The 24,230-nt window shown below is 32.4% G+C and overlaps 1 protein-coding gene and 3 long non-coding RNA genes across 6 annotated transcripts in view; 2 read left to right on the plus strand and 2 right to left on the minus strand.

Annotated features, from left to right (window-relative positions):
• Positions 1-975: 975 nt before the first annotated feature.
• On the minus strand, positions 976-4,325 carry LOC142221635 (uncharacterized). 2 transcript variants are annotated; one of them, XR_012718164.1, is made up of 4 exons: positions 4,022-4,325; positions 3,636-3,961; positions 2,627-3,244; positions 976-2,549 (listed from the first exon to the last, which is right to left on the minus strand). It is a non-coding gene; the product is annotated as an uncharacterized LOC142221635 (long non-coding RNA). The 2 variants fall into 2 exon arrangements; XR_012718163.1 differs by having other exon boundaries at positions 3,636-4,321.
• Positions 4,326-9,893: 5,568 nt separating this feature from the next.
• LOC142241174 (uncharacterized) lies at positions 9,894-10,993 on the minus strand. The gene is made up of 3 exons (XR_012723515.1): positions 10,655-10,993; positions 10,485-10,590; positions 9,894-10,419 (listed from the first exon to the last, which is right to left on the minus strand). It is a non-coding gene; the product is annotated as an uncharacterized LOC142241174 (long non-coding RNA).
• Positions 10,994-11,497: 504 nt separating this feature from the next.
• On the plus strand, positions 11,498-12,003 carry LOC142241183 (uncharacterized). The gene is made up of 2 exons (XR_012723520.1): positions 11,498-11,732; positions 11,790-12,003. It is a non-coding gene; the product is annotated as an uncharacterized LOC142241183 (long non-coding RNA).
• Positions 12,004-12,365: 362 nt separating this feature from the next.
• Positions 12,366-24,230, plus strand: part of put (activin A receptor type 2 punt) — a 135,712-nt gene continuing 123,847 nt past the window's right edge. For both annotated transcript variants that reach the window (XR_012718165.1, XM_075291396.1), the window contains exons 1-5: positions 12,366-12,909; positions 14,654-14,854; positions 16,026-16,202; positions 20,476-20,807; positions 20,868-21,207. Coding sequence is in view for 1 of the 2 variants with exons in the window: in XM_075291396.1 (XP_075147511.1) it covers positions 12,870-12,909; positions 14,654-14,854; positions 16,026-16,202; positions 20,476-20,807; positions 20,868-21,207 (1,090 nt within the window). In the remaining variant the exon portion in view is untranslated. The remainder of the gene's footprint in view (positions 12,910-14,653; positions 14,855-16,025; positions 16,203-20,475; positions 20,808-20,867; positions 21,208-24,230) is intronic.

Here is a 24,230-nt window from a genome sequence, read left to right on the forward strand (position 1 = left end):
TTATATTTAATTTATTTATTCCTATAATTTTTTTGGTTTGTTTAAATTTTATTTCAAATTTAATTTAAAATTTATTAATATGTTTATCTAGTGTTTATTTAAATTTTATTATTTCATTTTTAAATTCGATTTTTGTTTAAATTTTATCCATTAAGATTGTTCTTTTTTTTATTATCTTATTGATTTTTGCTATTTTATCTATTCATTTCATTTTTGTTTTATGTAATTTGTACTTTAAATTTTTATTCATATTATTTATAATAATTTAGCATTTATTTATTATTATTATTTATATTAATTTATTTAGCTAGTTATTTATTTATCTCTTTGATTTTAATTATTTATTCTATTTTATTATTTAATTTATTTATACTTTTTCTTTTATTTTAAAAATATTTACTAATGTAATAAAATTTTCCAGTTTCCAAACAAACTCTCAACTCATGTTTTTGTTATTAAAATCAAATGTAAAGTAGCTTTGAAACATGTATTTCTTTTATGAGTTTAGATTGTATTTCTTTTCTAGAATTTTATCACAGACCACAAAACGAACACATACATGAAGTGAATCAAATCACAATCGGTTACTGAATAGCAAGAGTCGTCGCAAATTAACTCGAATCCATTGACCCTTTGGATAATGACTTACGCTCTTTCCACTCAGAACCAAATGTGAATTGATTCTCCAAAGTGTGAAAAATCAAAAGAGACTTGTCGCAACTCAGGCATAGCAAAACGTAATTACTTTCCGGGACTTACATGTCCTTAAAATAATTCAACCTTTGGAATTCAGCCAGATTGCTTTTGATGATTCCATAGTTTGGAAGTCGAAACATATCTGTGTATTTACGATGGGTATCAAAAAGTGATGTTTTCGAATCTTTTGAATACGAGACAAGATGAATCGCCTTCCAAAAATTCGAAGCCAAAACGAAAAGATTGCCCCACGTTGGGCGCCAAAATGTAATGGACAGGTTTTGTAAAAAAAAAGCGGTGGCACTCTTGGCGTTTTGCTGCGGCTGTAGCTCGCCGGACATGGGGGTTCTTCCGCTCTATCCATTCATTTAAAAATTTAAGTGCCAGGTGGAAACATTATTTTTTCTAAAAAAAAAAAAAAAACGTTGAACAATGGACGGTTACACAAATTTGCATTTGAAATTTAAATTGAAACGGACGGACGGACATTCTAGAAAAGAAAGATACAACTCTGTCGGGATGTGTTTATATGCGCGAATTGACTCTGCAAACCAGATGTCATTGGTTTGCTGGGCAGCCCTCCCTCTTCATGGTCCCATATGACCATCCAGTGAGATTCTTTCTTGCCCCACTGTTATCAGAATCCCCCTTACAGTGGCTCACAGACTTTCACTCACAGACGCTACATCCCCGAACTTGTTAAAGCGAAATCAAAACATTGTGTTTTCAATTTACAAGAATTCACATATTCAATATATTAGGGTAGACCGATAAAAATGACAATTTGTCCAATAAAAATAAGAAATTTCTAAATGAGCAACTAGGTAAATCTAAGTATATAAGTAAGTAAATTCAGGTATATTGGTAAGTATATACGTTACATCTAGGTAAGTAGTCGAGGAATAATAATAAAAGTTAAAATACATGAACTCTTTGTTAAAAAAAAAACATTCGCTGGTCAATGCTTCATTTCTCATTGCATCGATATTCTAACAACAGATAATATTTTAATTGTTATTATTTTTCCTCTTAACATAATTTTTAATTTATTTTATTCTTATAATTTTTTATACGTTACAGAAGTATAATTTCCTCATACATTTTATTTGCTTTGTTTCTTTATACATTTATACTTTGCTTTCTTTTTTTTTTTACTTTTTCTTTATATAAAATACCGTTGTGCTTCTTGAAATTGACGATGAAAAATTTTGTTTTTTTTTTCAATTTAAATATCTTTTCTTTTAAATAAATATTATATATGGCATAATTTATGTTGTTTCAGTTTTCTTTTAGTTCTAGTAAACTTCAATTAAACTTGAATATTTGCTTTTGAAGATTTGCCAAAATGAAGGTTAGTTTTAATTTGTTTTTCAATTTAGATTAACATGTACATTATTTTGAGATCAATATCAGAACATTTGATTTCTTTAATGAGAATTAAGAAAGCTTAAATATGTTTTGAATTTTTCTTTTTATCCTTTTTTTATTGTTTAGGATAAATTTCGGTTAAGAATGTTAGTATAATTGGAAACGTGTTGACGGTTATGTAACATATGCTTGCATAACCTTAATTATGTCATCAGGTTAAGCGTTTCATTTGCAGTTTTATGAGCAATTATAACTTGCTTTCTTGACTTTCAAATTAAAATTGAAGAAAATGCACCCAATGTGCTTACTTTGCTTGCTGGCAACACTTCATGTTTTCTTGTCATTTGTACTCACTCATTTCTTCTCTCTTGGGAACAGATCAAAAACATATGTGTATTACACATTTCCAACCCCGAGAATATTGCGATGCACATAGATAGATTCACTGACCATATGTTCTACCAGATCCACTGCACCACAATTTCCTATATGTCCAGAGAAAATCACGAAATAATTACTTATATGTACCCTGACCTGGAGCTCATATTGGAGAGATGCTTACCCGGGTTGCTTTAGCAAAAATGCTAATTCCAATAGAAAAAAGTAACACCCTGGTCTTCGATGTAAATCCAACCAGCCAAAAAAAAAAGACAGCTCGGCAAACTTTCCTCTTAAAAGGATGTCAGCTCTAACTCCAATCAAGCTCCTAGACGAGACAATCACTCCCTCGCCACAAACAACAAAATAAGTATGGTCCACTCTAACCAATAAGAGTATCACCACATTTGACCGTTCACTGCAACTTCACCTTGGGCAATGAAAATGAAGTTTCTCTGTCCGCTTCTAAATGTAACAGAACGCACAACGTGACCTTCCTCAAAGTCATGCTCCATGTTGTTGAGCCCGACAATCCAACCATGGTTATCTACTCCCCCTTTGATCAGTCCATTCATATGTCAAAAGTTGACAACAGATGGTGCTGACATCCATTGGGAGCTCGAGAGGGCCAGATAAATCGTTTGGAGAATGAGCAGTAAAACGGTCGGCGTGTGAGCGGTAACTCATACGAATATCAATTAACATAAATCAAGTGGCCGTCACAATATGATAACACACGCAGATGCGTACGACATATTAAGAAAATTAGGAGCCATGTCTGATGGTGAGACACAAATTTTATCTAAATCGGACCGGATGCAATTGATGACAAATAGGATAAAAAGCAAAGATTCATGAAGAATATGAAAGAAACGAACGTACATACAACAAACGTTCAAGATTTGTTAATTTTAGGCCTGGACAGGAGGTCTATAGAAAAAGCTTTGTGCAGAGCAATTTCACTAAGGGCATCAATGCAAAATTATGCAAGCAGTGGCTTAAATGTCGTATAAGAAGGCCAATAGGTAACTGTCAATATGAGATAGAAAATCTGAATGGGAAACTAATTGGAGTCATACATGCTCAACATTTGAAGCAATAAAAGGGAGATAGTAGAAACTACAATGCCAAAAACTGCTTATTACTGCAAATTATATACACTTATCACTATAGGTAAATAAATAAATTCTCACCAACTGCATTAGCCCGATTTGAAGATTTCTAAAAGCCGCAACCTGCCATAATTTCAATGCATTCGTATTTCACAATATCATAAAACTCCAAGCGGTCGAAATCGGAAAATATTCCTGGAAAATTAGAGAAGAAAAAGAATATGTTAGAGGATAGAGAAAGAAATATATTACCTGTAAAGACAGAGAAAAGAATTAGAAAAGGGCATAATATTCAAATTTCAAATCTGTACTTATCTTATTTGGGAACTCCACGCACACATTTGCGACAGGTAACAAAACATTCGATAATATAGACATAAGAAAATATCGTGACACCATGGAAATGTCTGTTTGGACAATTTGTTTATGACCTTATTGTGACAAAAAGACATCATAACATAACATACAGGTATCAATGAAGCCTCTTTGTTTATGGCTTTTCCAGATCCTTTTTGCAAACTTGTGCATAGACAAGAAAGTGTAGATTTCTGGTAAATGTACCATATTACATAGACACGACGATTCCTTTTTTAGTTGCAACAAACGATACACAAACGAAACAGTTTCGGGTATCTCCAGTGAATCCCGATAGCAATATAGTATTTTCGAATATATTAACACAACGACACACAATAATGTTGATTGAATTTCCAGGCAATCGATTTGGCAGACAATGATTCATTATGCATGTGAATATCCTATGAAAGGAAATGGATCAGATATTATTATAGGAATTTGCGATAATTTCAGTAAATACCTTTTTTTCATGGACAGACAGGCGTTGTTGACATTTTGTTGATGTGTGACTACAGGACCACAGTACGACAGACAATACATATTTTCGCATTTCTTTCTATTATTTCTCTCACAATACACACTTTATTTAATTTTCCCAATTATTTTTACTACATGGATTTCGTAAAAATAATTGGCTTTGTGACGTTGGCTCATAGACCTTATAATACATAGATGATCCACTATTCTCTTTAAAAAAAATGTGTCAGTTTCAAAAATTAATTTTCTGACATTTCGTTTTGATTTTTTCTTAAAGAGTCAGTCCCAAACATTAGTTTTGGCGCATTTGCTTTTGTGTTGTTCGTAAAGAGCAATGCTGCTCAAAATTAAATTTCGTATTTTCGCGGTGTTGATCACAATTTTCTGTACAAATATGAACTTTTACTATATTAATTTATTTATAAATCCTCTGGTGCATCATAAACGGTCTAATTTTGTGTAAAATTGGCAAACTACAAAAAAGAAAACGAAACGAAAGAGATTGTAAGCGTATATATATATATATATATATATATATATATATATATATATATATATATATATATATATATATATATATATATATATATATATATATATATATATATATATATATATATATATATATATATATATATATATATATATATATATATATATATATATATATATATATATATATATATATATATATATATATATATATATATATATATATATATATATATATATATATATATATATATATATATATATATATATATATATAACGACGTTAATACGTGACCGACGTCGGAATTATGTCCACACAATTTCTGCCTTGTCGAGCTTGGCTTTCTTTCTTAAGATTGAAGCCGAAGTGTGAACATCAAATAAATTAGTTAATTCAGTGAGAGAGGAAATATTGTGTAATTTTTACCTAATTCCTTATTAATTGAGGAAAAAGGGTAAGAAATGAACTTGAAAAATAGGACAGAAACAGAAAAAAGTCAACATCAAAATACACATACATTAATAGTGCAAAAAAAAAATATATTAAAGAAGCAAAATAATTAAGTTGAACTTAATTAAAAGATGTATTAAAATTGTGATATTGCACTTTGGTATCACAAAAAGCTATTTTTTTTTTTTTACTATGGCAAATTCTAATGGAAATTGTGTCTTCTGCTAGGGTGAGGAGCGGCAGAGCCATCTTCTCCTAGAATAAATTCTTTACCTTGCAAACACATGTTACCACGAGGGCCATCTACATTATATGCCAGTAACCACGATTAGGTTAGATGAAAGCTCCACGTGGTGAGCTTGCATAAGGAGAGCTTGAGTGAGTTGAATGGGGAGAATTGAGATACAAGATTTACCCAAATTAACATTGTTGCCAACGAATATACAAATGGAAAATGTTAAGGTAATGGAAAAAAGTAAAAATGCTTAATATTTGTTGAAAACGACCAACCTAAAATACGATTAAAATTTAAATGTTAACATTCACCACGTGCGTTTAACCTAACGAAAGTTATTCCTCACCCCTTATTAACATTAACCACCCACTAATATTAATATTCTCACATATAAAAAATTCTACAATAACTAAAATTACTAGCTTAAGTCTACTAGAATACAAAAAAACAAGATCACAGTTTTTATCACAATATTTACACAAAAATTTACGTACATATATATGTGAATACATAATTTATACAAAATTGAGAAAATATAATTTAAAATTGTTAAAACTAATATTATAAAAATCATAAAAAAATTCCCTGTTATTTCTTCTAAAACTATTTGTTATTGTTGTAATTTGTATATGTAAATGAATTATTTTAAGTAAATTGATTTATACATATTGATGATTTTTTTTTTTGTTATTTCCCATATTATCAACAATTTCCTAAAAAAACTTTAAAATATTTCTTTTTTACAAAAATTCATTATTATTCACAAATTGTTAATAATAATCAGATCACTTTGTAAATAGAATTATTTTGTTAATAATCTCTTGAATCTATAAAAAAATAAAAAAAAAATCATTGATATGTATATATTAAAATTATAAAAAAATATAAACATTTATTGTAAGTAAAAATATTGTTAATAATTTGCGTGAAATATATATATATGAATTGTTGTTGTATAAGTTAATAAAAAATATTAAGAAGTATAAATTAATCATTTAAAAATGTATAAACAAAATAAATTGATAAGTATAAAAAAATATATAAATATTGAATAAATTATTAAATTCGACTAATAAATATATATGCAATAAATAAAATTAAAATATATACACACTAAATAAAAATCAAATAAAACTGCATTATCGACCAAATAAATAAATATATAAAATAAATACTAAAAATATATATAATTAATAAAAACACATGCTAATAAATAATATTAAATAAATAAATAAATAAATAAATAAATAAATAAATAAATAAAAAATACATTTATATATTTAAAATAAAATAATAATAAAATATTAATAATAAAATAAATAAATATACATGCAAAAAAAAAAATAAATATATAAAAAAAGTAAGCATATTAAATAAACTTAAAAAAGTATATATATAGATTAAACAAATAAAATATCACAGATGCTACTATATAATTCCACATGAGAAGAAGAACTAATTTTATAAGATTTGTTATCGACTTATTTTTCAAATATTATTCTTAAATAAGATTGTTGAATATTTTCCTTATTGATACAATTATTAAAATCTTTATATATAGCAAAAAAAAAATTAATTTAAGTTAAATAAATAATGTGATTAATTGTTAAAAATAATTTAATATGTGTTAAACTTTCAAAAAGGCTAAATTTCGTAACGGCGATTTAATGTACAAAAAGGTCATTATAATATTGGGATATTTTTTTAAAAAAAGGCATAAAAAAATACCATGGATGACAAAAGAATGTCATATGGGGTGGGCTGCCTGGGAGGAAAATTTCATCTAATCTCTCCCATGTTAGATGTAGATTAGTCCAGATTTAAATAATCAAACTATTGGCAAAAATCATAAATCGGAATTTCTCACTCGAAACAAAATAACCCACATTTGAAATATGACTTCCCATCCCTGTGCCATCTGGTTGAGAGAGACCATAGACTATAGACTATAGACTTTAGATAGATGAGCCATGAGTGTCAAACTATTTTTGACAGTTCCGAAGATTAAGAATAAACGAGAAAAATAAGAGCACGCTTACAATCTATTTCGTTTTCCTTTCTGTAGTTTGCCAATTTTACACAAAATTAGAACGTTTATGATGTACCAGAGGATTTATAAATAAATTAATATATTAAAAGTTCATATTTGAACAAAAAATTGTGACCAAAACCGCGAAAATACGAAATTTAATTTTGAGCAGCATTGCTCTTTACGATCAACACAAAAGCAAATGCACGAAAATTAATGTTTGGGACCGACTCTTTACGAAAAAATCAAAACGAAATGTCAGAAAATTAATTTTTGGAACTGACACATTGTTTTTAAAGAGAATAGTGGATCATCTATCTAAAGTCTATAGTCTATGAGAGAGACAAGTATACAATGTCACTCAATGAGAGAGCTTACCCAAATAATATCAGGGCTGTACCATCGTAATTGCTATATTATACAAATTTTGATCTCCCAGCTCTGGTCCAGGAAAACAAATTGGTACATAAAAAAATTTAAATGTACAACCTTTAAAAGCCACGAACTTCGTTGCACAAATAAGTATTGAAAACCACATGGTTTTTTTCGTTGCATTTTAGGGTAGTGTTTTGTCAAAGTTTTCTCATATTAGGTGTGTTCCTTTACTTTACTCGTAGTAAAAAGTAGTAAAAGAGAGAAATATTGAAAATCCTCTCTGATTTCTATATTTGTTAAATGTACAGGAACGAAAATATTGTAAAAATTTTAAAAATGTCAAATAAAAAACAAAAGAAGCATTGTGATTTGAATAAATATTTTCAAAACATGTAGGTAAATTAAATACTTTTATATCGATTTTTTTTTGACAAATGGCAGATTTTTTGGAGGAAACTTTGAAATCCTTATTACGATAGAAAGAAGCTATGGTTTTTACTTTGTACTCCTTTTGCAAAATTTTTAATCAAAGTAAAACTCTGGCTTCTGGGCCATAAAGTAGAGTAATAGCGCATATTATCAGTATCTTATAAGGTGGGGTTTTTCATTCCGTTTGTAACACATACAAATAACGAATTCTGACTATATAAAGTATATATAGTCTTGATCGGGGAGAAATTATAAGACGATGTCTCTCTGTCTGGCTATCTGTTGTAATCAGGCTACTTCCTTCAATAATGAACCTATAGTGCTGAAATTTTAACAGACACGTTTTTCTTCTACATGCAAGTCAATTTTGAAGATGGGACTACTTCGGCCTAAGTTTCGATTTTGCTTCCATATGAACCGACCCCCGAATTGGGGTCTTCATGACATAGACATTAAAACTTTTATCCGATATGCATGAAATTCAAAACGTAGAGGTACTTTTGGTCCATTAAAGGGTGTGCCGAATTTGGTGTGAGTCGGTCAATGTTTTGGTACTTTTTTTCGAAACAAGTGGTATTGGTTCCAAATTGTAGAGTCTACACGTTAAATCTAAAGCACAAAGGTGCACAAAATTTTCCTCCAGAATACGTAGAATTTTATAAGGAATGTAGTCCTTCTAGACTCAAAATACTCAAAATACTTTGTTCAAATTTTGCAAAAAAATAAATTGTGAGGCCATATCTCGCAAATATTAGATATATTCACACACATACACAATCTTTTTATGGTAGTTTATAAGTTCTATCCAGCAAAGCAAAAATCATGAAAATCGGTGCATAATTGCGCGTTTGTCAAGTAACACTAAATTGCATACATCCGAGGTGTCCATCTTCCAACGTCTATAGACCAGCCCGTGAATCCACTAGGGACCTACAAACCTCTAAATATAGAGAAAAACATTTCAGCTTTGGCACAAAGAAAAAATTATGATGATATCTTAATCCATTAAAATGTTACAAATTTATTTCCAAAAAAAAAGCGATTTGAGACTACTTTAGTTTGGAAAATTTGAAAACAAATAATTATTTTTGTCATGACATATCTACAACTTTTACTCGAAAGAATTTGTCGAGTAACTTGTAGTAAAAAAAAATTAAAAGAGACATGCATTTTGACATTGTTCTCTTAAAATTGTTTACTACTTTTACTATTTTTTGGGGTTGAGGAACGGTTTCTAGTAAAAGTAGTAACTAGTAGTACGTAAAGGAACACAACTATTATCTTCAACACCTTTTCAAAGATTTCGTCAACATTTTGGCAAATTGGAAGTAATTCGCAAACAATTTGAAGATGTATTGAAGATGAGCTATTTCAAGTCAAGTTGAATTTATGTTGAAAATTATATATACCCTCAAAGTGGTTGCATTTGAAAAACGCTCATCCTGTGTTTATTGGGAACCTATCCCCACTTCAAATTGAAAGTCAAAGCCAAAATTCTATGAATTTTGTATAATTTATTGATTTTCATCAAAATAAAATATATAATAATACACTACAATACCAATTGATAAATAATAATCTTATTAAACATATAAACAAATAAGAACAAACAAAAAACAAACAACAAAACTTTAAATATCTTAAACATTATCAGTAAACACTTTTGCATTGATAATTCGATTTCCTTCCTTATGGTGTCATAAAACAGCATTAAAATTTATTAACCTGCGGGCAATTTGAAATTAGGATCGTACTGGACCACGTGTTAGAATTGATTTCCAGCAGAAGAAATTCACAAAATATCCATTTTAAACTGATAATAGCATATGAATTAAACTGACGATGTGATGCACATTTTCATCCAGAAGTTGTTGATTTCAACAATTTGTTGTTTTTAACAATTTTAATTGGTTGCACTTGTAATGTTTCTGGAAACTTTTTCTTGTCGATAAGCCACTCATTTTTCATTGGTCAGCTTCTTAATGTTTGCAAGAATGTAGCATCCAAAGATTTTAGATGTCTGCAAAGGGATTTAAATTTAGTGACTTCTCTAAAGTGTTGATTTAATTTTTCATATTGACGTACCAATTATTATAAACTATTTTAAGCAGTTTCAGTTAATTGTCCACCATTTTTTCATCGGTCAGCTTTTTAATGTTTTCAAGAACGTAGACTCCATAATTTTAGTTTTCTGCAAAGAGATATACATTTAGTGACTTCCTTAAAGTTTTTTTTAATTTTTTATTTTCACTTACCTATTTTTATAAACTATTTGGTTATTTGTCTAAAATTTTCCATTTTTCCATTCGTTTTGTTTTGTTATTGTTGGTTTTGTTCTTTAACCATTGTTGTTGTTTTTTATTGCAGCTTAAAACCATACATTGACTAAACTACAAGTGTAGCTAACCCACAGAGGAAAAGAATGTTTGTCAAATTTATTTGGGCAAAGCCCTATAGACTGCAAGATGGTTGGATGGACGCACGTTTCGGAATTACCACATTCCTCATCAGCATCATCTACTTGCAGCAAAACTATCAACCAATTATCAGAATAAATTCAGGCAAACCACACTTGAACCCTCCGAAAAAAGGTAGCCGGTTTATGCCGAAATAAATTTCCATTTTTTTAATTTCTTGCAATTGACCACGAACTTCGTTGCACAAATACGTATTGAAACCCACATGGTTTTTTCGTTGCATTTTAGGGTAGTGTTTTGTCAAAGTTTTTTCATATTATCTTCAACACCTTTTCAAAGATTTCGTCAACATTTTGGCAAATTGGAAGTAATTCGCAAACAATTTGAAGATGTATTGAAGATGAGCTATTTCAAGTCAGTTGAATTTATGTTGAAAATTATATTTACCCTCAAACTGAAAAGTTGTTGCATTTGAAAAACGCTCATCCTGTGTTTATTGGGACCCCACATTTGTTTAACGTGGAAACCAAAACCAATGCTTTTAAAATATTTGGTGTTTTATCAAGAATACAAAGGAAAGAAAACAAATTAAACCCAAATTAAAAAATCACTCAATTGCGGACGAAAAAGAGCCCTCTACGGTGTGCTGACAAATTACAGCGCTGTGAATTCACTTAACCCTGCCAGCATTTCAAAGTTCCATTTCAACCTCATCGTTACCACAGACTCGTAAATGTCACTTCAACCATCATGAAAAGGTACATCAAAAAGTACATGCAAGTAATTTGCCATCCCTACTGTTAAAAAAGCCATTTTTTTGTGAAACGCCAAGCGCAACCAGCTTGTTATATTTTAATTAAATAAAAACGAAAATAAAGTTCTGAAAACATAGATTATACGCTTAAAATTGTGAAAGGTATATTGGTGAACAATTTGGTGATTTTCCAAATGGAATAAAGTGATTGTTTTTCAGATATTTTACAGACACGCTGCCTCCATGGAATAAAAACACTGGTTGATAGACGCAGCAACATGTAACTCTCTACTTGTAACTCAACATCATCATTAATGCCAAAAATTATGTTAAATGTAATGTGATAGTGGTATAAATGTTATATTTTTAAGAATTTGTAAATGTTTAATCAAATTAATAAATATCTAAACAAACGTGTTTTACTCGACCACAATGATTCTTTTACAACTATCTTAAAATGCACTTTTTCTGATTGTTTGGAGGGTCCCTTATTGGCGTCGTTCTAAATTGATCTATAAAGGCACCTAATAATTGCAATCATGCGAAACATTTTTGTAGTAACTTGGCGTGGTACAACTTCTCAATAGTGACGGCGCTTTTCCGACGAGTTTTTGATGTCGTATATGATCGTTTTCGACGTAGTGGGGATTCTCAGAAGAGTCCCCAAATTCAAAAAATGTTGGCAGGGAAGATGTCTATACCTTCCTTGGTCTATGGTATTATTTTTAATAAAAAGTACCTGTTTCAGCAACCCTGGTCTTATGTCAACTAAATTCAATGTCGCTCATGATTTTGTTCTCATATTGTTTGTTCGTAAACAGACAATTTTGATGTCAAACGGCTTTAATAAGGAAACAGAATAAAAATTGTAAAAAATATACCACATTCTCAATTTATGGATAGCTTGAAACTTGTGAAAGTAGTTAATACAAGTGTTTATTTTGTGGAAAACATACATTTGTGTCGTTGGTCACAAATATTCCTAGTGTTTATAAAAGCCTATGACCATGTTTTGTAGTAATGTCTGCAAGAATACAAGTCTATAAATACGATTTCCATTTGCTACTCCTTGGTGACCCAGTGCGGTTGTGTGTGCATAACGTTTAAAACAGCTAGCTGGTCAACCGATTGCACTTCTTTTGTAGTTTTTTTTCAATGGAATTCTATAGTGTGTTATGTTTCTGATAAAGAAGACAACAAAAATCCCTTTAATAAATCATAACAGAACAGTTGCCAAGCAAGTTAATCAGGAAATCAATGCCCTCTGCTCAATCTCGATAAAGTAAACAAAAAACAGACATGTCCCACGCATTTTATATGGCTCCAGTAATACATCTTGGTAAGTATTCTTATAATATGCATTCCACTATATTTTCATGTGTGTAATTTAGTTTTGTTCTTATTTGTATGTACTGGGAATCTTGAATCAATTTTGGGCATCTTCCAGTCTGTGGCAAGAACGGTCAATGTGAATAAATGTTCATTATAATCCAAATGAAAAATAATTCTCGAAAATAAGGAATAAAGCAACGAAAATGAAAAACTGAATACGCTCGTCGAGTGTAGTTTGGTCCAATTTTTCACTTATTCAAATTAAATGACAATTAGTAGTTTGGCTAATCGTGTTTGCGGGTTAAAAAAATTCTATATCTATTTGACGACAGCTTTTTTACTTGATTAATGGACTTTCAGCTTTACCCTTAACACAATTCTTATACTTATTTTTGTAACCACATCATGGTCAGAGCACATAAAGCAATGTTAATTAGGCACAGAAACAGCCAAAAACTACAGTATGAGTTCCCTTGAACCCAAGGATGAGGAATAATGAGGTTTCAATCACTTTCGGCGACATTAGGAGGCTAATACGGAGGGATTCGACTACTTTTAAGCAAATAGAGCCATTCATAATATAAGGGCATGCAGTCAGTTGAGTACTTGTCCCATGGGAAATGGGTTAACCCCAGGGTCGGTACACCCCCGGTTGGGTATGGGCTTGTCGCAGTTCTGATGGCTTTAACATATGTTTATCATTGACGGGAGGGTGACCAAACTCATCAACTTGTTTTTAGGTTTTAGGGAGCCACCGTGGTGCTATGGTTAGCATGCCCGCCTTGCATACACAAGGTCGTGGGTTCGATTCCTGCTACGATCGAACACCAAAAAGTTTTTCAGCGGTGGATTATTCCACCTCAGTAATGCTGGTGATATTTCTGAGGGTTTCAAAGCTTCTCTAAGTGGTTTCACTTCAATGTGGAACGCCGTGCGGACTCGGCTATAAAAAGGAGGTCCCTTGTCATTGAGCTTAACATGGAATCGGGCAGACTCAGTGATGAGAGGAGTTCACCACTGTGGTATCACAATGGACTGAATAGTCTAAGTGAGCCTGATACATCGGGCTGCCACATAACCTAACCTAAACTAGGCTTACTCAGTTTTCGAACAGTCCTGTATGTTATTCCACTGCATGTCGCTTGTATGCGGTGTTCACACTGGCGCTGCATAATTTACCACTGACCGGCCAATTGCCTTATATAAAGTTAGCAAGGTTTCTTTGTCCGCACCCCATGTGCTGTCGGCAAACGACTTAAGGACAATGTTTTTAGCGCGGAGCTTTTTACAAATTGCAGTGGCGGAGCTTTTTACAAATTGCAGTGGGTAGCCGACTTAAAAAGCCCGTCGAATGTGACCCCGAGAATTTGGGATAGTTTACTGTCGGAATTACTTTGCTATCGACTCTTACATTCAACTGCCATGTAGTGAAAAGTGTGGGTGAGAATTTGGTGGCAGATATCGTTAAATTTCCACTTATTGTTGACATTTGCTGGTGGCTAAATATTGACGAGCTGCTCTTCCTAGTTATTTCATTATGTGGACAACAGTAGAACGCACCCAGTTTAATGTATGCGTCGATGATGAGTTATAACCCATTCACATTGGGCTCGAAAACTAAAAAAATAAAATTCTTTTTTATAAGGCAAATAACAGTTGAAATCTGAACGATACAGCCTGTGCAAACTTTGTTTTGAATTAGCCTTTTTTACAAGGTTTTTTTTTCGTTTTACATTTTCCTTTTATTCTAGGTGTAATACTACTTCTGGTAATTGTGTGCCGTCCTTGCAGTTCAGCTATATTACCACCCGACCACGACATAACATGTGAGCATTTTGATGAGAAAAACTGCACAAACTTTGGAGAATGCTCATTTCGAATACAGCATTGTAAAATTGATTCGGAAAAGCCGCCAAGTTGTTATGTCCTATGGAAAAAAGATGAAGTAACTGGTAAGCTTTAATAACAAAATACTATTTTCATTTAGACAGATACAATTTCAACTCTTTGACTCTGTGAAGATCCGGATTATGCTGCAGCGATTGTTAAAAAAGGGCTAAAAATAACGTAAAATTACAATGACAAAGAAGAGAGTAAAGTAGAAAGTGGTCTACCATATCATATCCTAGTCCACCCCTACTGAATTAGTAAAGATAGCCACTTATGGGGTATCATAGGGAGATAAAGCGTAGTTCACATGTTTATGGGAGTTCTATCTCAATCTGAACAGAAATGTCAGATCTTAGAAGGTATGCTTGATTTTATACCTGTAGAGTTACTATGCCACTGATATTAAGTCCATTATTAAAAAATAGAAATCGCACAATTAGTGTGGGTATTGGAGACAAATTTTTAAAAACCGGACAATATTTTTATGTAAAAGCTATATGTAAGTCTAAATAGGATCGGCTTTTGCCTCTAAATTGAGACTTGAGTAACATTGGTTAATAAATAAGTGTATTATTGCCAAATTTGTGAAAATTTATTGTATTTCTATCAATATGTAGTTCAAAATGGGGCTTAATTGATTAATAAAGATTGAATTGAATTGAAAATCGGGCGATACATACATATGGGGGCTATATCTAAAATTTCCAAATTCAGTAGTGTTCGTTCTTGTGCCAAAACAGCACTCTGTACCAAGTTTCATCAAAATCGGTGAATAATTGCGATCGGAATTCTGCGAACAACGAATACATGGACAGACGGTTGGACGGACACCTAGGGCTAATTGATATATATTTTATGGGGTCTAAATCAATAATTTGGTAAGCAAATTTTTTGGCAGATCAAAGTTTTTATACCCTGACCACTATTTGTTTTAGGAGAGCAGGCTGGATTTTAAGCTCAATAGAGACATCTAGTGTTATACAAGCGTCTTTGTGTATCTCAGGCGCATGTAGTGAGACATGCATTTCTTGTCGAATCTATTAACCATATTTGAATCGAGATCTTAACATAAATGTTACATTTCGTCAAAGAAAAATGCAAACCAGGTATCGATATCGAATATGAACCCCGATCTTAAAACGAAGTTATTTATTACTTTACGTTATTCTGATTGTTGTTTCTTAATTCTATCAAAGTTGATATAAGTATAATATCTCACTATTCTTTTTACAGGTGAGCAACGTATAAAAATGAAAGGTTGTTTCAGTCACACCAATGAGTGTAGTCAAACTGAATGTGTAACAACCAATGAGCCCCGAAAGGACAACATCTATTTTTGTTGCTGCAAAGGTTCAATGTGCAATACAGACCAAAAGTGGGAACCAACTACAACGGAAGCTACAACACAAGGTAAATACATGCGTAGCAAAAAGGTGTAGTTAATAAGTACCAAATTAAAAACACAGAAACCGTCCGTGGCTTACCAACTGCAACAAGCAAAATTTGAATTACCAAAAACTGGTGCCGCGTTCTATATTTGTACTATACATTTTTTAGATAAAACATTGTGCCTTTTAAAAGATCTTTCTAAAATTTAAAAGTATAATTCTTTGCGCGTAACTTATCTTAAAGCAAATAGCAGATCTAGGTAAAAGTCCGTGACAATATACATAGGTAGGGGTAAATTCCTTTATCATAGGTTAGATTATGGTGTCTGTATTTTGAGATGCGTATGGAATATTTAATTATGTCCCTTTTTTAATTTGAGTGTTGGGCCCTTGGCGAGACAAGCATTAACTGAACCCACAATATCAAATGGTAGAAATAGAAAAGGACGATAATCCCACGGCTGCGGGTTCTTTGTAGCGGATTGACCCGATGGATTCTACCCATTGTCCAGCGGCTGCCACATTATTATAAACTACATTGAGTAAATTCAGTTATTATTAATATTTTATTTTAAATATATAAATGTATTTTTTATTTATTTATTTATTTATTTAATATTATTTATTAGCATGTGTTTTTATTAATTATATATATTTTTAGTATTTATTTTATATATTTATTTATTTGGTCGATAATGCAGTTTTATTTGATTTTTATTTAGTGTGTATATATTTTAATTTTATTTATTGCATATATATTTATTAGTCGAATTTAATAATTTATTTAATATTTATATATTTTTTTTATACTTATCAATTTATTTTGTTTATACATTTTTAAATGATTAATTTATCAAATGGTAGAAATAGAAAAGGACGATAATCCCACGGCTGCGGGTTCTTTGTAGCGGATTGACCCGATGGATTCTACCCATTGTCCAGCGGCTGCCACATCAGTGTACGTGTTGTTTCGTATGTATTTTTGTGTTGGAGAAGGTGTATCCCGAGGAGCCTTCTACGTTTGCTGTTGGTCCGAACTGGGATAGAGGAAAACCCCGGACCATGGTAGTGTTCAGTCTGCAGAAACCTGATCCACCACCGTTCGGTTTCGGTGAGGTGTAACCGGTGCTTGGAATGGGCGCACGTCCGGAACTGCTCCGATCTCACACCGTTGCGGGAGTACAGTCATACTGACTACGTGACAGGTTGCTGTGCCAGCGACAGCAGTAGTGCGTCGTCAGACTATGCGACCCCCCGACATCTCCCGTACAACAATATTCTCCGCCGCAGCCCGACGGAATTTCAATGCTAATGATGAAGCATCTGGGAATACTGGGTACCTGACCAGAATCCTCAATTTTTCTTTGGAATCACTCATTATATCCCATGACTGGAACATGAGTAGGATGATTCCACTACTGAAGCCAGGCAAAGATTCGAGTAAAGGTGAATCGTACAGACCGATATCCCTTCTTTCGCCAGTAGCCAAGGCACTTGCGGCACTACTCCTCCACAGCCTTGTGGAGAATTTTCCAGCTGCCCACCATCAACGTGGAATCCGTATGCAGGCAATTGAATGTCAGAGTCGGCGGCGAGTAATTCCGACCACAAATTACCCCAAGATTTTCGGGGTTACATTCGACAGACTTTTTAAATCATCTGCCCATGCCACTGCAATTTGTAATAAGTTCCGCGGTAGAAACAAGGTTCTCAAGTACCTTTGCTGGCAGCACTTGGGGTGTAGTCAAAGAAACCTTGTTAACTTTATATATATATATATATATATATATATATATATATATATATATATATATATATATATATATATATATATATATATATATATATATATATATATATATATATATATATATATATATATATATATATATATATATATATATATATATATATATATATATATATATATATATATGAGGCAATTGGCCGGTCAGTAATCCTTTTCTCGGAGCTCGACCACCGCCTATAACACCGGAGGAGAAAGACCTCCCTCGGCAGACAAGAGTAGTTTTGGCTCAACTAAGACCAGGCAAGTGCAGCCGCCTCAATTCCTACTTATCAGTGATTGATAGCAGCGTGGCTGACGTGTGTCCCATCTGTAATTAAGGGTCACATGACTCTCGTCACCTTTTCGCTTGCCCAGTTAAGCCTACCCGCCTCATCACCAGATCACTCTGGACACATCCCATCCTTGTCGCAGAGTTCCTTGATCTAGATACTAATTGAAAATGGATGACAATTAATTTCTTAATTGGCATCGGTGATTTATATCATAATTTCCTTCAATTCAAGAAATTTCAACAAAAAATATTTGAATCAATTTATTTCGTGATTTAAACCAAAAAAATCTGTGTGACAACGAAGATCGCAGAATGATTCTAACATCACTTGAATATATTGAACAAGCAAAGCAGAAAGGTTAGGTTAGGTATAGTGGGAGCCCGATATTTCAGGCTCACTTAGACTATTCAGTCGATTGTTATACCACAGTGGTGAACTTCTAACTTATCACTGAGTGCAGCCTGATTCTATGTTAAGTTCAATGACAACGGTCCTTTTTTTATAGGCGGGTCCGAACGGCGTTCCACATTGCAGTGAAACCACTTAGAGAAGCTTTGAAACAATCAAAAATGTCACCAGCATTACTGAGGTGGGATGGTCGAAACTGGGTTTGAACGCATGACCCTGTGTATGCAAGGCTGGCATGCTAACCATTGCTCCACGGTGGCTCTCAAAGCAAAGCAACAAGCGAGTAATGAACGGAATTTGTCCTTTTAAATAGCTTTCTGAAGAAGGATTTCCTTCATAATGCTTAATTTGTTAGGCAAACATGGTGTTCAAATTTTTCTAGTGCGCCATTCGAGACATTAAAAACTTTTAAACCATACCATAAACTCTGTATATTTGTAGCAATTACATTCGATTATCCTCTATTAACAGGTTGGCTGATAAGTCCCCGGTCTGACACATAGATGGAGCTAGTATTAAATGCATATTATTTGTATATAGTACCAACCTTCAAATGATTCGTGTCAAAATTTGATGTCTGTAAGTCAATTAGTTTGTGAGATAGAGCGTCTTTTGTGAAGCAACTTTTGTTATTGTGAAAAAAAATGGAAAAAAGGAATTTCGTGTTTTGATAAAATACTGTTTTTTGAAGGGAAAAAATACGGTGGAAGCAAAAACTTGGCTTGATAATGAGTTTCCGGACTCTGCCCCAGGGAAATCAAAAATAATTGATTGGTATGCAAAATTCAAGCGTGGTGAAATGAGCACGGAGGACGGTGAACGCAGTGGACGCCCGAAATAGGTAGTTACCGATATGATATGATATTACATTCATCAATATTTGGATATGCGGAAGCTCTGTGCAAAATGGGTGCCGCGCGAGCTCACATTTTACCAAAAACAAGAACGTGTTGATGATTCTGAGCGGTGTTTGCAGCTGTTAACTCGTAATACCCCCGAGTTTTTCCGTCGGTATGTAACAATGGATGACACATGGCTCCATCACTACACTCCTGAGTCCAATCGACAGTCTGCTGAGTGGACAGCGACCGGTGAACCGTCTCCAAAGCGTGGAAAGACTCAAAAGTCCGCTGGCAAAGTAATGGCCACTGTTTTTGGGATGCGCATGGAATAATTTTTATCTATTATCTTGAGAAGGGAAAACCCATATGGCGTTATTGGAGCGTTTGAAGGTCGAAATCGCGGCAAAACGGCCCCATATGGAGAAGAAAAAAATGTTGTTCCACCAAGACAACGCACCGCGCCACAAGTCATTCAGAACGATGGCAAACATTCATGAATTGGGCTTTGAATTGCTTCCCCACCTACCGCATTCTCCAGATCTGCCCCCCAGCGACCTTTTCTCAGACCTCAAAAGGATGCTCGCAGGGAAAAAATTTGGCTGCAATGAAGAGGTGATCGCCTAAACTGAGGCCTATTTTGAGGCAAAACCGAAGGAGTACTACCAAAATGGTATCAAAAAATTGGAAGGTCGTTATAATCGTTGTATCGCTCTTGAAGGTAACAATGTGGAATAATAAAAACGAATTTTGACAAAAAAATGTGTTTTTTTTGTTAGACCGGGGACTTATCAGCCAACCTGTTATCATCTTCTTAGGAATCGAAACATTTTAGAAAGAAATAACAATAGATATGTGCAAAAATATATTGAAAAATTCAGAAACCAAAAGGGGTTGAAATTACCTAATACCAATAAATAAATACATAGTAATAATAATTATAATTATACTATATTATTATTGCAGTTCCCAAAGAAAAAACTCCTGAAGACACCAATTTCATAGCAATCATAAGTTGCTCTTTTATACTAGCAATTTTAATAACAGCAACTGTGGTTTTATTGTTCTGGTATCGACGTCATAAACAAGAGAATTTTAATGAAATACAGACAAACGAAGCGGAAATTACAAACGCTTCACCATTGCTGAGCAATAGACCAATACAGCTGCTAGAGTTGAAAGCGAGTGGTCGATTTGGTGATGTATGGCAAGCCAAGTTACATAATCACGATGTAGCTGTTAAGATCTTTCGTATGCAAGAAAAGGAATCGTGGAACACCGAACTGGAAATCTACAAGGTTTTTATTTACCGAACTTGATTACATTCAACTTGTTTATATTCCTCTTTTTAATTGAAGCTTCCACGAATGCGTCATCCAAATATATTGGAGTTTTTAGGACACGAAAAACATACCGAAAATATACAGCATGAATTTTGGCTAATATCGGCCTACCAGCATAACGGGTCCTTATGCGATTATTTGAAATCGCATACAATCTCCTACAAACAGCTATGTCGCATTGCTGAATCTATGGCCTGTGGCCTTGCTCATTTACATGAAGAAATACCAGGAAATAAAGCAGAGGGACTAAAACCGTCCATAGCACATCGCGATTTCAAATCTAAAAATGTTTTACTAAAGAACAATTTAACAGCATGTATTGCTGATTTTGGATTGGCAATGATATTTGAACCAGGTAAGTAGCATAAACACTGTATTACATGTGAAGAGGTATTGGCTTGAAATATTTTATAATATGTAAAGTCCTTAAAAATTAACGTAGCCATTGTGTATGCCGGGTGCCAAGCACATTGAGATATTAACACCATCTATGGAACTTCTTGTGTTACTTAAGACAGACAGAAATTGGTAAATAAAGAAACGCAAAAACAGCCTGAGATGTAATAAGATGTAATAAGATAAAAAAATATATAGAAAAATTTTATTTTTTTTTTAATAAAAGCAGTTCTAGTCTAGTATACCCAGCAAAAACTCTCATTACCCGGTAATCTTGTATGTAAGCCTATTAATAACCACTTATTAATTGGCATCGCTCCGGATTACATTTACATACACATGTCCTAGGAGGAAAGTACTTCTCCCCAGGCATACTTTCGGCCATGAAATAAGTAGTGCTTTTAGAGCATATAATCACCTAATATGTAATCACTTATTCGTAGATACACCAAAATTTGCAAAATAGCCACTTATTGTCTCAGGCAACCAAATCTCGAAAATATTGGTTTCTATCGCCGATTACAATGGATCAAAATATGGCGAGTAATGCTGTAATAGGAGCACTACTTGAATAGAAACGAATATTGTATAAATAAACAAAAAATCTAATAAATCATCTAAATAAGATTACACGCAAATTAATTTCACACTTAAAATATAAATAAATGTAGGTTGTTTAAGGTTGGATTCGTGAATTACGTTATAATATATCCAATAGTCAATTCACATTAGGTTCCAAATCTACTAAAATGGATTTTAAGTCCCTTTTTTATTATTGTGTTTAAAGGTATTTTAATAAAAGACAACTGTTCATGAAAACAAAAGATATAACAACTAGAATACTAAAATATAGTTTGTAACATGAACAAGTACAATCCAAAAAGTGTTTACTTATAAAAACATATCCAACATTTATAAGGCAAATGGCATTTGAAATCTAGTTTAAGTGCATTTTGGAAGTGTAAGAATGATGTATAAGAAAGCATTTATTTAAAACATGTTAATGGCATTAATTTAAATCACAATTATTATGAAATATTTGTGATAAAAATTTCTTAACGGAAAAATGTTCAGAATTACCGTTACATTACATATTCTTTTTGATTTTTTAAGTAAAAACTCAATTATGTGAATAATTCTGTAGTTTGGTGCTAAAAGGGCCAATGTCAATATTTTGCTGTTTTGAGTTAATCATTGCATTAGATTTCTTTCTTTGCTCTCTTTCATAATTATAAAACAGTCAATCTTAAATTTTACCCAGAAGGGGTTAAATAAGCGTAAAGCTGGCCAATGTCATTATGAACTCATCTATAAAACTTAATGCTAAAAGGGCCAATGTCTACTTTGGCCCTTTTATAAACGTCAACTGTGGACATTTAACCTTACGATCTACCAAACGATGGGAAGAAAATCATCTTCGATATGCTACGTGTGAAATGAAACAGTGGCTGCTGAAGTTAAAATAGTTTTTGTTAAAACATTCAAGTTCAACTATCTAAAAACTGAATATTTTGACATTGGCCCTTTTAGCACCAAGCCACAGAATTATTCACATAATTGAGTTTTTACTTAAAAAATCAAAAAGAATATGTAATGTAACGGTAATTCTGAACATTTTTCCGTTAAGAAATTTTTATCACAAATATTTCATAATAATTGTGCTTTAAATTAATGCACCTAAATACCTAATGGGACCAACATTCTATTTTATTAAGTCATTAACAGCCAACTGCATAAAAATTTGAGAATAACAATTCGAAAATTACCAAGAAGTTGTTGTTGTTGTTACAAGTTAGTCATTATAACTCACCGCAATGTAATGCAACGTGTAATGACAGCTGTACTCCTGGTAATGCCAATTGTAATGAGATATGGTTACCTAGTTTTTCATTTCATTTCCATTTATTTAAGCAATTCAAAGCCTTCACAGGGCCAATTTAACGAATTACAATGTACTACTCTAACGGACATTACAATATTATATAAAAATATTAAATATAAATTAATTAAAATAATCAACAATTTAATATAAACAATTGAACCAGCAATTTTATATCAATAATCAATAATGTTATATACATTTTTTTTAAATATTATTATTATTATTTTTTTTTTTTGCGTTTAATAATGTTCTTGGATCCCATTGAAATATGTTTTATTTCGCGAGTCAGGAGACTACTCATTAAACAATGTTTGCATTATGTTTCAGTCAATTATCTTTATCTTTAATTATCAAGCTGATGTAAAATATTGAAGAAGGTTCTTTCGGTAGGTGTTATAGGATAGGTCAAAATGCTTCAATGCATTCGGCAGACTATTATACAGTCTACCAATTCTCACATGAAATGATTTATTCATGTATCGACTGGCAGTTGGAATAATCAATTGATTGCGACGAGAGCGTCCAAAAGCACACAAGTCGACAAGAAAAAGAGGAGTTTGTGTCTTAAAAATCTTGTAAAATAACAACAGAGATCAACAAATTCCGAGAAGGAACATCCTAAGAAGCGTTGAACATAGTCCGAAACATGATGGAACCGTCCAAGCGAATATAGATAACGTACTACTCTATTCATTGCTAATTTCACCTTTCTCAAGTTCTCCCTCGTTGTACTGCTATACACCTCTATACAATAAAGTAAGTGGGGCATAACTAATACATGTATCAACTTCTCCTTCACCGAGTAAGGTAATATTAGGTCCGAGTTATACAATTGACGCAATTTCATGTTGATTACCCTAACTATGTTGTCAATATGATGGCCAAAACAAAGCTTGTCATCAACAGTGACCCCAAGACACTTAATACTACGGACAGACTCAATGAGTACACCATTATAATTCAAATGAAGCTCCTGGCAGGAGTTCGCAGGAAAAAATAGGGCTTTCGTTTTTGTAGCATTTATGGAGAAATGATTAGAATTCATCCAATCGAATAGGGATTTCATGACAAAGTTAATTTTAGCCTGAAGTATATCAATA

Source organism: Haematobia irritans, chromosome 1 (assembly GCF_050003625.1).
Source record: "Haematobia irritans isolate KBUSLIRL chromosome 1, ASM5000362v1, whole genome shotgun sequence".
Taxonomy (NCBI): Eukaryota; Metazoa; Arthropoda; class Insecta; order Diptera; family Muscidae; genus Haematobia; species Haematobia irritans.